A 14977-nucleotide genomic window follows, 5' to 3' on the forward strand; every position below is an offset into this window, starting at 1 on the left:
GATATGATAAAATACATAATATTTTATCTAAGTAATTAGTTCGTTAACTAATAAGGTTTATGTAACTTCTACTTCTACTCTATTCAAAATTATTATTAGCATTATTCCAAACACACTGTGAATTGTTATAACCACTTGTACTAAACACAGAGACAGTGGAATAATTGGAAATTTGAAGGGAAAAAAATACTGTTACATAACGTAAACTGTCTCTTAATCGATAAAACAAAAGAAGAAGAAGAATATTGAAAGTTATAAATAGTTGCCAGAAGTGACTAACATGACTATTAAAACACATGTGCAAGTGTGCATACTTTATTTGACAAATAAAAGTCTTAACTACATAAAATTATTAATAATCTAAAAGAAGATGCACTCACAAATAAAATAAATTTATTCTCATGAATTCAGTCACGTAGCTTGGAAAAAAATATATTGGTCTCAGCCAAAAAAAAAAAAAAAGGTGAAAACGACAAGCATCTATTTCAACCATTAACAAAAATAAAAAATAAAAAATACACACTTGTATAGCCTATATATATATATATACTCCTACGTTACTCCTAAAATCCCCAGAATTTCAAAAACAAAATCATTTCCTTAATAAAACTCATTTGTATAAACATGGAATCTTTAAATTTCCCCAACATCAAATCAGAGAAAGCAAATGCGATGATAAGGTACAAAAAACGTCAAAGAGTGACCATGTTTTTTCGATTCATCGAATTCTGCATTTTTTTCCTAGTAATCTCGAGATTTTCCACTCAATTACCACTCAATTATTTCAAGACCCTCATTACTCCTCGATTCGTCTTTGTCCTTGTAAACGCCATTGTTATCATCCTCTTCTTCAAATCAGGAAATTCATCCGCTAAAAATAGTTCCACGGACAGCGTTAAATTCGATTTATATGATGAGTACACACAAAAATATTCGATTTATTATGAACAGAGTATTGCCGTAAAAGAGGCTAATTGTGATCAACAGAGCATTGTAGCAGAAAGGCGATTAGAGAAGAGAATTCATCGTAGTCATTCGGAAAACACTTTATGTTTGGCTCACGATGAGAAAAAAACTAGAAAAAGAATGAACAGGTCAGCTACAATTGGATGCTTGAAAAATATAGATACTGAGAGTGTAAAACCAGCGATGACGACAAAATCATATTCATATCCAGAGGATGGGATGAGCAATGGCGAATTTAGGAAAACAATTGAGGCCTTTATTGCAAGACAACAAAGATTATTGAAGGAAGAAGAGTTAATATCTTGAAAAAATTAACTATAGTGATCGGAAAAAAAAATTAGTTAAGAAAATTTATAGCTATTTCAATTTAACTATTTAAAAAAAGTGACAAAAATAAGTTTGTGCATAGTGAAAAGTTAACTTGCATAAAATCAGGACCTAATTGCTTATATATATTTAAATTTGGTACATTATCAAATTTTGGCGCCTTTAGATATACGCTTAGGTGTAATTTATTCTATATGTCACCATATTTAAGTGAATTTAAATGGACGGATTAGGTTAAAAATGGGGGATATTGAAATGGTTTGAAATAAAAGTTGAGTTGGGTCTTGATCAGTCCAAATTTACTTTGGGCTAAAATGAGCCCAATTTTATTCGGTTAATCTCAATTATTTAACGTATTGATATTTAACTTTTATAATCACAATTTGAATTTCAACTCAATTTTTTAAAAGAAAAAGTAACAAATTGATAGATAAACCCTAAAAGATGTTAAAGAGATAATAATTCATACCTTAAATATAGGAACATATCTTAATAAAAAGTTCTAAAACGGATTGAAATTGGAGATTGAATTGAATTCAATTGAGGATTCTCTTCAAATGTGTTATGCTTGAATGGATTGAGATAGAACCAAATTCAAATTATCTTGACACCAACTCTTGAAATTCTGGCGATTGGGTGGGTTACGTATATTTGAGTTCATTTTTGACATCCCTAGTAGTATGTATCTAGTGTAATTCGCATGTATATGAAATATATACTAGTCTCATTCACCTTTCTTCTCAATCTCGCTCACCTCTCTTTCAGTTCATGAGTGTCTGGTAGCAAAAATGCATATATTAAAATGTAATTTGCTCAATATATGATAGAGAACTCTTAATTAGTGAGCTACGTAATATTTTAAAACTAATAACAATATTTATTTTAGTGAAATAAGTCCAATTATATAAAATTTCCTATATTTAATCCCCATGATTTTTATACTTTTAATATTGAGAAGATAATTACTAATCAAATCTAAAAAATCAAAAGGTGAAATTATAGAGACAAGTTCAATGATTTTGGCCGTGTAATAGTCTTGAGATGTTAAAAGTGGGAGTTGTGTGGTTTCTTTTATGAGAAAAAAAAAAAAGAAGTGGTTTCTATTGCTTCCTTTTGCTTTATAACGAAAATGCTGCCCCTTTTGACGGTCTCAAATATCATACCGAAAAGTTTTTTCGTTTGAACTATTGTTTTTGAGTTTTAATATTTAAAATTATTTTATCTGGCTCAATTTATCTGAATTTGATATAAATTTAAGGGGGAAGTGAAGGCTTTGTTAAAATTGATAGTGTTGTTGATTCAAGAATTGCTAACTTTATTGGGAAAACATTTGCCGAACTCAAAGGACAAAGCAGTCTTAATTGAATTGTTATAATTTATAATATAAACATAAAAATTAGTCCGACCGGTAACGATTTGGGTATATTGTAAATGTTGTTAGTGTATCTTTATTAAAGATTTTGGATCTTAGCTTTTGAAATGAAATTCTTTAATATAAATATTATATTTTAATTGAGATTTTTAATTAATTGTATTTATAAAAGACTAACACAAAATATTAAATAGACAAAAAGTAAGATTGATGATATTGCTTGATAGTGAGTTTCACACTTTCACTCACTTCCGATCTTAAAGATAAGAGATATAAAAAAATAGTTTATTAATATATCGAGTATTTATATCAAATCAATATATGAATGTCATGCGTTGAAATTTATTTTTTATTTTATTCTGTTAAATTATATAATAATAAAAATTATGTTGACTTGATACAATGCGAATTAATTTTTTAGCAACAGTTCTTATATATTTTGTGTAATTTTTAATACTAGTAGGAAAACCGGCATGCGGCAAATGACAATTTCTTAGTTTGTAAGTAAGGAGGTGGGGCTTCCAATAAAATATGTACACTTGAAAATATATTAACTAAAACATATATTATGGGAAGTTTCCATGTAAGCTATAAAAAAGGAAGAAAATAATAATAATCCGGTACAGACGTACAGTATGCTAATTAAGCATATACTTAATATATTTAACAATTATTACCAGTACAGTGTACTAATCATACCTATTTTTGGCATGTTGCTTTAGCTTGATAATACAAAGGTATTATTTGGACAATTATTAGTTATTACCAAAAAAATATATATATATTATTAAATATTTATATAGAAATATTCATATATAGCCACTTAAAAATAATTTAATTATTCTTTATAACTATAATTTTCGTAACTATATGTTATATGGAGGATAGATGCGAGCGAGACTAGAGAGAAAAGAGAGAGGCGATAGAGGGGGATAAGAGTGAGAGAAAAGTGAATTATATATGTATATCGGTTAGATAATTGTATATTATACATATGCATTTTGTATATATGTCAAGCGAGATTGGGAGATGAAAGAGAAAGGGGGGCGAGATTGGGAGAGGGAGGAGAAAGGCGAGTGAGAGAGGGCATAAAGTGAGAGAGAAGTTTATTTTATATGTATATAGGTTAAATAAGTGTATATTATACATGCGCATTTATATATTCTAACGAATTATACATTATACAAAAGTGACTAATTACACAAACTCGAGGTCAACCAACATAATTAATGTATAATATTAGTCGCGAGTGATAATTATAGCAAACTATATATATAATGAGTAATTAAATAGGATAAATTTGTTTAATTGCGTAATTTTCCCATTCATTTATGACTTCCGTGAATATATTTGATTAGAAGAAAACTTAATATTTCTTCAAATTCAATCTGTTTGTCTTACTTTATTTCTTTATAATTTGTCTAAAAAAGAGTGTATCTTTTCATTTTTTGCAACTCTTTAATTCTAATTTTTCATATTATATGTCTAAAATTATAAGATTAAATGACATTTTAATGCACATAATTTTCTTTTAAGACATAATAATTAAACTTACTTTCTTAGATTTTTTTTTACAAAATTAAAATCAATAAATAAACAAATTAAAACAGATGAATAACAATTTCAATACACAAATTGAAAAAATCATCATTATTGAAGATTATAAACATAGATATTTGATAGAAGAGATTAAGAAATTTATTAATCTCTTCCAATGTAGCCTAAAAAAGCCTATAAAGAAAAAAGATAAAAGTGAAAACGACAAGCATGTTTTAGTTCAACAATTATAGAAAGAAATTATTTACACTTGTATAGCCTATATATTCTCCTCAAAATCTCAACAACAAACGTAAAAGATTAACATCCATAGTCAAAACTTGATCCAAATACATTATTTTGGTTTCGAGTGAAAGTATTTATTAATTATACATGGAATCCTTAAATTTCCACAACATCAAATTGGAGAAAGCAAATGGTAAAAAGCGTCAAAGAGTGACAATGTTGTTTCAACTCATCGAATTCTGCATATTTTTGGCCATACTATCAAGATTTTCCATTCCATTGCCACTCTCGACAGATTATGTTGGTGTCGCCCTCATTAGTCCTCGATTCGTCTTTGTTCTTGTAAACGCAATTGTAATCATCCTCTTCTTCAAATCAGGACATTCATCTGCTATAGATGTTTCCATGGACAGCGTTACATTCGATTTATATGATGAGTACACACAAAAATATTCGATGAACAATGAACAGAGCATTTCTGTTGAAAAGGCTAATTGTGATCAACAGAGCATTGTAGCAGAAAGGCGATTAGAGAAGAGAATCCATCGTAGTCATTCGGGAAACTCTTTATGTTTGGGTGGTGATGAGAAAAAAAGAATGACGAGATCAGCTACAGTTGGATGCTTGAAAAATATAGACACTGACAGTGTAAAACCAGCGATGACAACAACCTCGGATGGGCTGAGCAGTGTTGAATTCAGGAAAACTGTTGAGGCGTTTATTGCAAGACATCAAAGATTAGTCAAGGAAGAAGGGTTTTCAGTTTTCAACATAAGAGATAGATAAATTACAAGTCATATCAACGAAGAAATAACAGAGCACATTATGTGATCAGATTTTGTTTTTTTTTTTGAGATAACAAATGTAAGTGTATGGACAAAGATCCAGCATTCACAATATATTAACAAGTACCAATTCTATGGTTGAGTATAAATGGTCACTTTGGACGATCATAGGTTCCATGTCTCTCGCTTGCACCACCTTCCAATATACACATACGACACTCGTACAAATTGAGTGACAACCTTGAGGAACTTTTGTAATTTTCTGACGAAAGAAAGTCGCTTGACACCTGGTAGTATTTGGCACTGATTAAATTATGAGAATCTTCAATTAAGATAGAAGTGAGCCTGAAATGTGTGGTAATGGAAATCGATGCCTTGTCAAATTTGTATCTGATTTTGATCACTTCCATGGAAGGAAAAAGAAAAGTTTCACCATACAATATTCACAAAATTAGGTACCATATTTACTGTAATCATGAAAGTAACTTTTAATGACGTGAATTAATTTATTTTGATTAATTAAATCGATTAATTATTTGTTTTTTTATATTGACCAAATATATAATTTCAAGACTAATAATTTAAAAAAAGTAAAAAAAAAAAATTCTTTGGATGGATAGGAATGTATGGAGATGGGGAGTAATACGAGAACTTTTATTTTTCTTAGTAATATGAGAAGAAACTTCTACTGGTAAAAAAGAAAACTCATGGCAGAAGAGTTCACCTTTTTTCTTTTTTTATTAATGAAAATAATGAAGGCTACTAAAAAGTAGAAACATCTTTTGAAGTTCAGCAGAAATTAGGTAAAGTCTAAGAAGACGGCTAAAGAGCAGAGGTAACTATTGCTCTAAAGTTTCAACAAATTTTTCACAAATAAATTCTTAGAAATGTTTATTTTCACTTTATTAAAAATATTATGATATATAAAGGAATAATGGTATAGAATTACAAATTAACAATGTAAAATAAATACAGTAGATATCATTAAATGGTTTATTTGTATTTTATAGAAAACTGTGTCGCCTCTCTTTCTCATATTCTCTCGCCATTCTCGCTCCTTGTCTCTCGCTTCATATAATATACACATGCAAATACATATATCTCCGTCCTATACATTTATAAGTATACATTACAAATATTTCTTTGCTCAAGTCTCTTTTGTCTTTCTCTCTTTCTCGTTTTATACAATTCGATTCAATTGTATATTTCCTGTCCAAGTCTCTTTTCCCTTTCTCTCTTTCTTCTTTTATACAATTAAAATTGTATTTAATTTCTCTCTTTCTCATTTTATACATTTCGATTCAGTTGTATACAAACTCAAATTCTATACAAATATACAAACATATACATTGAATTGAGAGACTAACAACAATTTATACAAATGGCCTATCAGCAAATTTATACAAATTTGAAGAGGAGCTAACGAATTATACAGTTGCTTCTTTTTTATATATGTATAGCAAAATAGACATAACTTTCAGTTGTATATGCAGCGCAATTATTCAAACTTTGCTATAACAGATTAATTTAAATTTTTTATTTGCTATATGTGAAAGTTAATCCCAAATAAAATTGTCACTAAATATACTTTTTTCGGTTAAAGTTACACGATTCTTTTATTTTGATTTATCAAAAGGTACTTAATTATAGATGTAGATTAAGCAAAAAAGGATTTTTTTTTGAATGATACTTTTGTTCAAGGAAATAAGCAATTATTCAAATTGTAAGAAGAACGATTATAATGAATCGACTCTTGTACCTGATCATTTATTAATTGTAAGAAGAATTATTATATTGAATTTGACTCTTATACTTGATCATTTATTAATTGTAAGAAGAACTATTATATTGAATTGATTCTTATGCTATTTTAAAAAATATATTCTTATTATTAGAATATCTAAAGGACGTACAAAGCGTGTACGTTAAAGTTAATTTTATTGAAATGTCATTATCTAATAAGTTGGTTTAATAAACGAACAAGGTCTTAGTTAATTGATTGTATCTATTATCTCTTCCAATAAAGTTTGCACTTAGAGATAATTATAATGTTAAACTATTGTTAGAATATAAAAGGAAATTAATCTTACCTTTTGTTTTATATTTTTAAATCAATATAAAATTTGGAGCCTACTAAGTTTTCAATGTTTCCCACTATGAGATCGGGGCTCCGAAAGCCGCCCTCAAGCCCAATCATTCATATATTGACCCAGTCAATGGGCCCATGGCCCGCCCCAATTTAACAAATCATGAGAGGCGAAAGGTTTTTGATATATATCTCAAATTTACGATTTAAAATTAATATGTTTTTTGTTATAAAAATGTATGAGTATACATGATTTTTTTGTCAAAGTTGAGAGATATTTTATTTTTTCAAATATTTTCTTTTTAAGTTTTATATTCAGCGGCTAATTTGAGTTTTTATATATATCTCTATTATTATTATTTGAATTGTGATTATATTGTAATTTATTTTTACACGTGTTAAAAAAATGATGAGATATTTATAATAAATTTCATAAAAAAGTCAGTGAAAACATTATAATATAAATCAAAAAATATTAAAAATTGTTTTTGTGGCTCCCCAGTATATAATTGAATCAAATGTATAACAATAGGAACATATAGAAATTACTTTATAATGAAAGGAATGTCAATTCTTATATCACAAAATTAAATTATATATAGAGTAGGCCATTTTCCCATTCAAGAAATACAATATACTTAGTCTTATCAATTATTTTCCTTTTTTCTTTTCAACGAACTGTAAAAAAGTAATAAAACAAATAAAAAAGTGAGTATATGGGGTCCAGTCCCAATTATTTATACCAAGTAGTAGTGAGATGTTAAATGAAGGATTTTTTTTTCCCTCATTACTTCGTGGTAAAATATTTCACTCATTTTCGTTTATGCGATGGTATTTCACTAGTATATAATTTTAAAATAAAAGAAAGATTTAAAAATTTGTGATCTTAACATTGGTTTATCAAATGCAAGAGGATTATTTTTGGGTGGTATTAGTTTTACCTTAGAATTAGCAAACTTTCTTGGAGGGTGTTTTCGAAATCAAATTAAATAATTTTTTTTTTATAATTATTATAATATTGTTACGTAAAATTAATTCCGACCATATTGTGCCCACCATAATATAAAGATGTGTATTTTTCGTGTGAGAGTTTTATAACCAAAAAAAGAAAAACAGAAAAAAAAAGTAGGAAAACCATAATATGACAAATTCAATTTCTTAGTTTGTAAGGAAGGAGATGAGAGTTTTAATTTTGTAAAAAAAAATGTAAGCTTGGATATAAGTTTGCCATCTGGAAATACATTAACTAACTCATATATTATTGATGATGAATTAGAAGTGTCCAAAGTGTCAAGTCACCTCATTGGACAACAAGTTGCCAAATAATGGATTTAAAATCTAGTACTCACTGAATAGTATATCAATATTACAATTAACAGGATGTCAATTATTCTCACTAAATGGATAAGGTTACAACCTTTTTAAGTGCTAGTTTAGGGATAAAAGATAATTAATTTTAAATTAATTTCAAGATTTATTTCAAAATAAGTACTTTATTTCATAGTTGAATAGAGTGAAAATCTTAAGCACTCATACTTTGTTTCTGATTTGATGTATTTAAAAAACAACTTTTAAACTCTCTTTTATATTCCACATTCAATCTGTGTAATAATACATCACATAACTTGTATCAATTGTTATAATTCATACATAGTTTCGAAGTTATCTCTACTTCGTAGTCTAAGCCTTAGTAGACACTTACTCTATATCAATATTAATACAAAAAAAAGTTACCAAATATCAAAAAAAATATAGTTAAAATACACGTAAATTAGCTCCGAACAATATAGATAAAAGATTTTTTCCTTAATCCATGTAATGCTGGCAAGATTCGAGGACATCAAGTGGCCATTTAGTGCAAAACATTATAGGATAATCCATACTGCACTTTCTCATCTGTTGTCTTTTTTTTTTTCTCTCTGTTTCGTAGTTTAAATGAAAGCAAATTAAAACATTAGGGTCCATCACTTTTATGTGAATTATTTGAATCAAGAATCATTCTTTTATCTGAATAATTGAGTTGGAAATGCCTATATCCTATTCTAAATTATTATTATATGCACTTGTATATCACTTTATTATAAAACCCCATCAATTGAGTAAGTGAAAAACGACAAGAATCTATTTCAAATACAAACACAAAATGAGAAGGATCACCAATCTTTTAGCCGGACTGGTTGAAATATATCCATTATTTTATCAATAATTTTATGGCCCGTTTGGATGGGTTTAATAAAAGCAGCTTTAAAAAGGTATTTTTGAAAGTGCTGAAACTTATTTTTAAAATAAGCAGTTATGCGTTTGGATAAAAGTGCTGAAGTTAAAAAAAAATTGTTGATGTGTTTGGCAAATAAGTGCTGATAAACAGCTTTTTAAATCAAAATGTCTGAAATACCCTTAAAAGATGTTAACATAATAAAAGTTAATTGATTTATATTTTACAGCCATAAATAATTATATTTTGCTATCATTCATATATTTCTTTCTCATCACAAATTATTTATAAGAGGAATATAAACTTATTATAGATTTTAAAGATATATAATTTGAATAGATTAAAGAACAATTTAAGATTTTATTTTAGTTTCATCCATAGGTAATAATAATTGTCTACCATTCACATATTTATTATCACAAATTATTTATAGGAGGAATATAAATTTTTATTTAAGTTATATGTGCACCTTATTTTATATTTTATTAATATATAATTTGAATAGATCACTTGAAAGATTTAAGATTTATTTTATTTTCATTCATTAGTAATAGTGATTGTCTATCATCCACACGTGAAAAGGAAAAAATAGAAGAAAGAGATGTTAGAGTTATGTGGATAACTTCGAGATCGTATAAAAATATTAAGGGCAAAAAGGTAAAACTGTGGTCAACTTAAAACAGCTTATAAGATGGAAAAAAAAAGCACCCTTATCCCAACTTTTAACTTTTGGCTTAAAATAAGTTTTTTTTAACTTAAAATAAGTTATTTTGAATGTTGCCAAACAACTAAATAAGTCAAAAACCAGCTTTTAAGTCAGTTTGAGCAGTTTTTAAGCTAAGCCAAACAGGCTCTTAGATTTGAATTCTAAAAATAAAACTCTCTTAGCGAGGAGTGTATCAGCCTATTAATAATTTTATCGATCAATACAAATTTAAATTAAGTTATAGCCTCCTAATTAAATTTTTATTCAAATTCAGATCACTAGTCTAACTATGAGATTTTAATTTTAAACTCATGAAGACTATGTGCCACTTTTAGATTTTGGAATATTGATCTTATTTTTATAAAGTGATCAACTTCTTCTGCAGAAAGTGACTATTTGTATAAATCTAGTTATTTCGAATATGTCCTCAAGCAATAGAAAATAAAAAGCAAAAAAGATAAATAAATAAATAAATAAAGATTTATACTTCTACTGCTATATATATAACACTCCAATGTTGCCTTTAAAAACCACACAATCTCAAACCAAACATATTATAACCAAAATTTTATTGAAAAAAAATTAAAATGGAATCGTTAAATTTTCACAAAATCAAATTAGAGAAAGCAAACGCTATGTTAAGGTACAAAAAGCGTCAAAACGTGACAATATTGTTCCGTTTCATAGAATTCTGCATATTTTTCGCCATAATCTCAAGATTTTCTACTCGATTTCCACTCAATTTCAAGCTCTCGATCGAGTGTTTCAAGGGACTTGGTGTTACCCTCATTAGTCCTCGATTCGTCTTTGTTCTGGGAAACAGCATTGTCATCATCCTCTTCTTGAAATCAGGACATTCATCTGGTAAAGATGGATCCACAGACAACGTTAAAATGGATTTGTACGATGAGTACAAGCAAAAATGTTCCATGAACTATGAACAGACCAAGAAACAGAGCATTCTAGCAGCAAATACTTATTGTGAACAGAGTAAAAAACAGGGGAAACAGAGTATTCTAGTAGAAAACGCTTACTATGAGCAGAGCAAGAAACAGGGGAAACAGAGCATTCTAGTAGAAAACGCTTACTGTGAGCAGCGCAAGAAACAGGGGAAACAGGGCATTCTAGTAGAAAACGCTTACTGTGAACAGAGCAAGAAACAGAGTAAACAGAGTATTCTAGTAGAAAATGCTTACTTTGAGCAGAGCAAGAAACAGGGGAAACAGAGCTTTCTAGTCGAAAATGATTACTGTGAACAGAGCAAGAAACAGAGGAAACAAGTGCAGAGACAATTAGTAGAAAAAAGACTTAACCGTAGCCATTCAGAGAGCTTTACCAGTATATCTCATGGTGAGAAGCCTAGAAAAGAATTGATCCGGTCGGCTACAGTAGGGTGTTTGAAAGTTATACGCACTGACAATGTAAAATCGGTGGAGGATGAAATGAGTAACGAAGAATTCAGGAACACTGTTGAAGCATTCATTGCAAGACAACAGAGGTTTTTAAGGGAAGAAGAGTTATTTTCATCTGTTGTATTAACATAAACAGAGACATCAAGTGTTTTAACTAATATACATTATTAGGTTGTTGAAATGTAAATTAAAGAACAAAGATAAATCTCTAATAGCAGGAGCTGCAATTCTACCTACCATATGATTTTTATCACAACTCTCAAGCTTTTGTCAACATAAGATTGAGTTATTTTATCAGATTTTGCTGTCCGAGATATACGAATCTTAGATATATACATTAAAATTAAGTGTAATTTGTTTTAATTGCACTATATTAAAATAGATTTATATGTATATAGAATACATAATAAAGTCACTCGCCTCCTACGTCTCTCTCCCTATTATAGTGTATTTATAAGCAAAAATATGTGTATCCAAATGTATCTTTCTCAATGTATATGTATGGTAGAAAACTCCAACTTCTTTTGTTCACTTTATGTGAGGTAGTTTAATTTGACAAAAAGTTTACGAAAGAAAGAAAAACCGTTAAAACTTGTAATTCAAAATGAATGATAGAAAATTATGTGATTGTAAATCATTTTATTAAGGGTAAAATAGATATTTTATAGTCAGATTGTTACTTAATGTATAAATATGTCATTTTTTCTTAAATAAATTAAAAAAATAAATTAAATAAATTAAAATAAAAAATATAAAAATACATAATATTTAAAAATATAAATAATAATGTTATGAAACTATACGAAATTAAAAGAAGAAATTAGAGAGAAGAGAAAATATCTCTTATTCATAATATATTCATGATTTATACATCTTTGACAAATCTTATTTACAATAAAGAAAAAAAATTTTATTTATAGGAAAAACTTTACTGAGTCTCCAAGTATAATTCATAACCATGTTACACCATTAGACATTTACTGTAATATAAATTATTTATAACGAATAATAATATATATAGCAGTAAAATTTTAAAATAGTGGAGTAGAAAAATGAGCAAGGAATATATCAAAGTGGTGTCCATCTCGATATACTCTAAGTCCACCGTGTGATATCGAGTGTGCATAATATCCACTAGCCAGAATCAACAGAATATTTAATTATGTCATACACAATAATAAATCCATTTTAATGCAATTAACGTCTCATTTTTTTTTCAAAAAAAACAATTATTCTAGAGAAAAAGCACAGGAAAACAGATGGAATATTTAGTTACTCACTCACTTAGTAAAACAATTATAATGCAATTAATTTCTGATTATTTTTTTAAAAAAATATTCTTCAAGAAACATAGGAAAAACATACATAATATTTAATTGACATACACAATAGTAAATCCATTATAATGCAATTAATTTTTTATTTTTATAAAAATATTATTTGTAGAAGAAACACAAGAAAGCATTGTCCTCTAAGCAAAAAATCATCCACGATATCACGATTGTCCAAAACTTTTAAGAAAGTAAGATTAAAATAAATAAAACACCTTTTCTTTTTTTGAAAATAATTTATACTAAGAAATTAGTTAAAGCATACGAGGTTGATTTATTAAATTAATAACTAGGTCTTATTTAATTGATTGTATCATTATCTCTTTATAAAAAGGTTTTTTAGAATCACAAAAAGTTTGTACTAAGATATCGAAAGATAATATACTTATAATGGATTCAGAATTTTTTTTAATAGCATCAAAAAAATAAACATAAAGTGTTTAAAATTTGAATTTCAAGATAGATTTTAAATTTTCTCAACTACTAATTAAGTTTAACCTTTAATTTTATGTTTAGAAATTTCAAAATATATCTATCGGTATAATTTTTTAAAAAATCAAGGAGACACACCCACAAAATCCGCCCCTGCATTAGTTGCACTTAAACATGATTTATTAGTTAAACTATTATTAGGATAGAATAAAAGAATAATCTTGCCTTTTGTCTTGTATATTGTTTATTCATATAAAATTTTGATCTGATTTGGAGTCTACTCAGTTTTCAAAAGGACAAAAAAAGAAGAAGATTTAATTCATGATGTGCACTTTATTTAGGCTTTGCATCTATTTATTATTATTTGGGCATTTTACAGAGATCTGGGGTTAAGTATCTTTTATTTCAGAAGTTCATTAAATAACAAAAAAATTAAATTTTTATTATTAATAGATTTATTTTTTGATTATCTCATAGATTGTTAATGATACATTATTTAATGAAAAAATGTATTCGAGAGGATATAGAAATGTATCCAAGAGGGAATAAATATTCGAGAAAGGATATATGTACCTGAGAGGACATAAAAATTATTAAAATAAAGATAAAGATATATGTGATAAGTGATAGGGATATATCCGAAAATAAATTTTTATATTTTTTCTGCAATATTCAAATAAAAAAAAAGTACGCAAGTGTAACTAGAGAAATATCTTTTCTCTTTTTAATGAGAACTAAGATATTGGTTTGTCATTTATTAAAATAAATAAATTATAGTTTTTTGTTTTATGAACTATCGTGAAAGAAAAAAAAGTATCCTTTATTGTATTATTATTTTTTTTTTAAAAATAATATTTTTCGCGCTAAGCACTAAAATTTAGCATCGGTAGAAATTTTCAAATTGAGATTTTCAAGGGGGCAAAGTGCAAATATTAGGACTTATTGATGTGGCTGCTTAAGGGGGATGTTTCCCGTTAATCCATAAAATCGGCTGATAATTTAAATAATTAAGCAAATTGAGTCCTTTAGAGAAAAAGAAATAATTAAAAAAAGAATACAATATAGTTCTTAAATTATTTGTTTTAATTGATCAATCATTCACTGAATTTGTCCACTCAATGAACCCCACGGTATGCTTCTTAATTTTTAAGCTTTTTATAACTCATATAAGTTCCACTAATATTAGTAAATTTTTTTATCTTTTAAATGATTTTTACAAATTAACTATATATCGTAGGGTTAAACTTTAATTTCTTTTGATAGGTTCTAAGCTCAATAATTTAGGCCATTTAGTATAGAGATGTTAAGAGTAGAAGATATGGGGTCTTAGCTAAATAATTTTTATAAATATACGATCATCGATCTTTAACACTTAATCATGATAAAATAATATATATTTTTACTTTAATTTATAATGTATAAAGTTAAATTGGATTTAATTTGCAAGGTAATATTTTTGAGTGATACAAGTTAAGAAATGATTAACATTGTTTGGAAGATCTTTTCTATACCTAAGTACAAAATCGATATTTTATTATTAAATTGCCACGTAAATTCAATCCA

The 14977-nt window shown here is 27.2% G+C and overlaps 3 protein-coding genes across 3 annotated transcripts; all 3 read left to right on the top strand.

Annotated features, from left to right (window-relative positions):
* The first annotated feature begins 524 nt into the window (after nt 1–524).
* Nucleotides 525–1444, top strand: LOC104645423 (uncharacterized). Its single transcript, XM_010317006.3, has one exon. It carries the CDS (start codon nt 625–627, stop codon nt 1270–1272), a length of 648 nt encoding a protein of 215 aa, XP_010315308.1. The 5' UTR covers nt 525–624; the 3' UTR covers nt 1273–1444.
* A 3150-nt stretch (nt 1445–4594) lies between these two features.
* On the top strand, nt 4595–5233 carry LOC101244720 (uncharacterized). The gene has a single exon (XM_004230924.5). It carries the CDS (start codon nt 4595–4597, stop codon nt 5231–5233), a length of 639 nt encoding a protein of 212 aa, XP_004230972.2.
* A 5523-nt stretch (nt 5234–10756) lies between these two features.
* LOC104645424 (uncharacterized) lies at nt 10757–11948 on the top strand. The gene has a single exon (XM_010317008.4). It carries the CDS (start codon nt 10827–10829, stop codon nt 11781–11783), a length of 957 nt encoding a protein of 318 aa, XP_010315310.1. The 5' UTR covers nt 10757–10826; the 3' UTR covers nt 11784–11948.
* The last annotated feature ends 3029 nt before the right edge of the window (nt 11949–14977 follow it).

Source organism: Solanum lycopersicum, chromosome 1, assembly GCF_036512215.1.
Source record: "Solanum lycopersicum chromosome 1, SLM_r2.1".
Classification (NCBI taxonomy): Eukaryota; Viridiplantae; Streptophyta; class Magnoliopsida; order Solanales; family Solanaceae; genus Solanum; species Solanum lycopersicum.

Excerpts from the sequence above, each read along its gene's own strand:
- LOC101244720 (XM_004230924.5), top strand. The coding sequence starts at position 4,595 with ATGGAATCCTTAAATTTCCACAACATCAAATTGGAGAAAGCAAATGGT.
- LOC104645424 (XM_010317008.4), top strand. The coding sequence starts at position 10,827 with ATGGAATCGTTAAATTTTCACAAAATCAAATTAGAGAAAGCAAACGCT.
- LOC104645423 (XM_010317006.3), top strand. The coding sequence starts at position 625 with ATGGAATCTTTAAATTTCCCCAACATCAAATCAGAGAAAGCAAATGCG.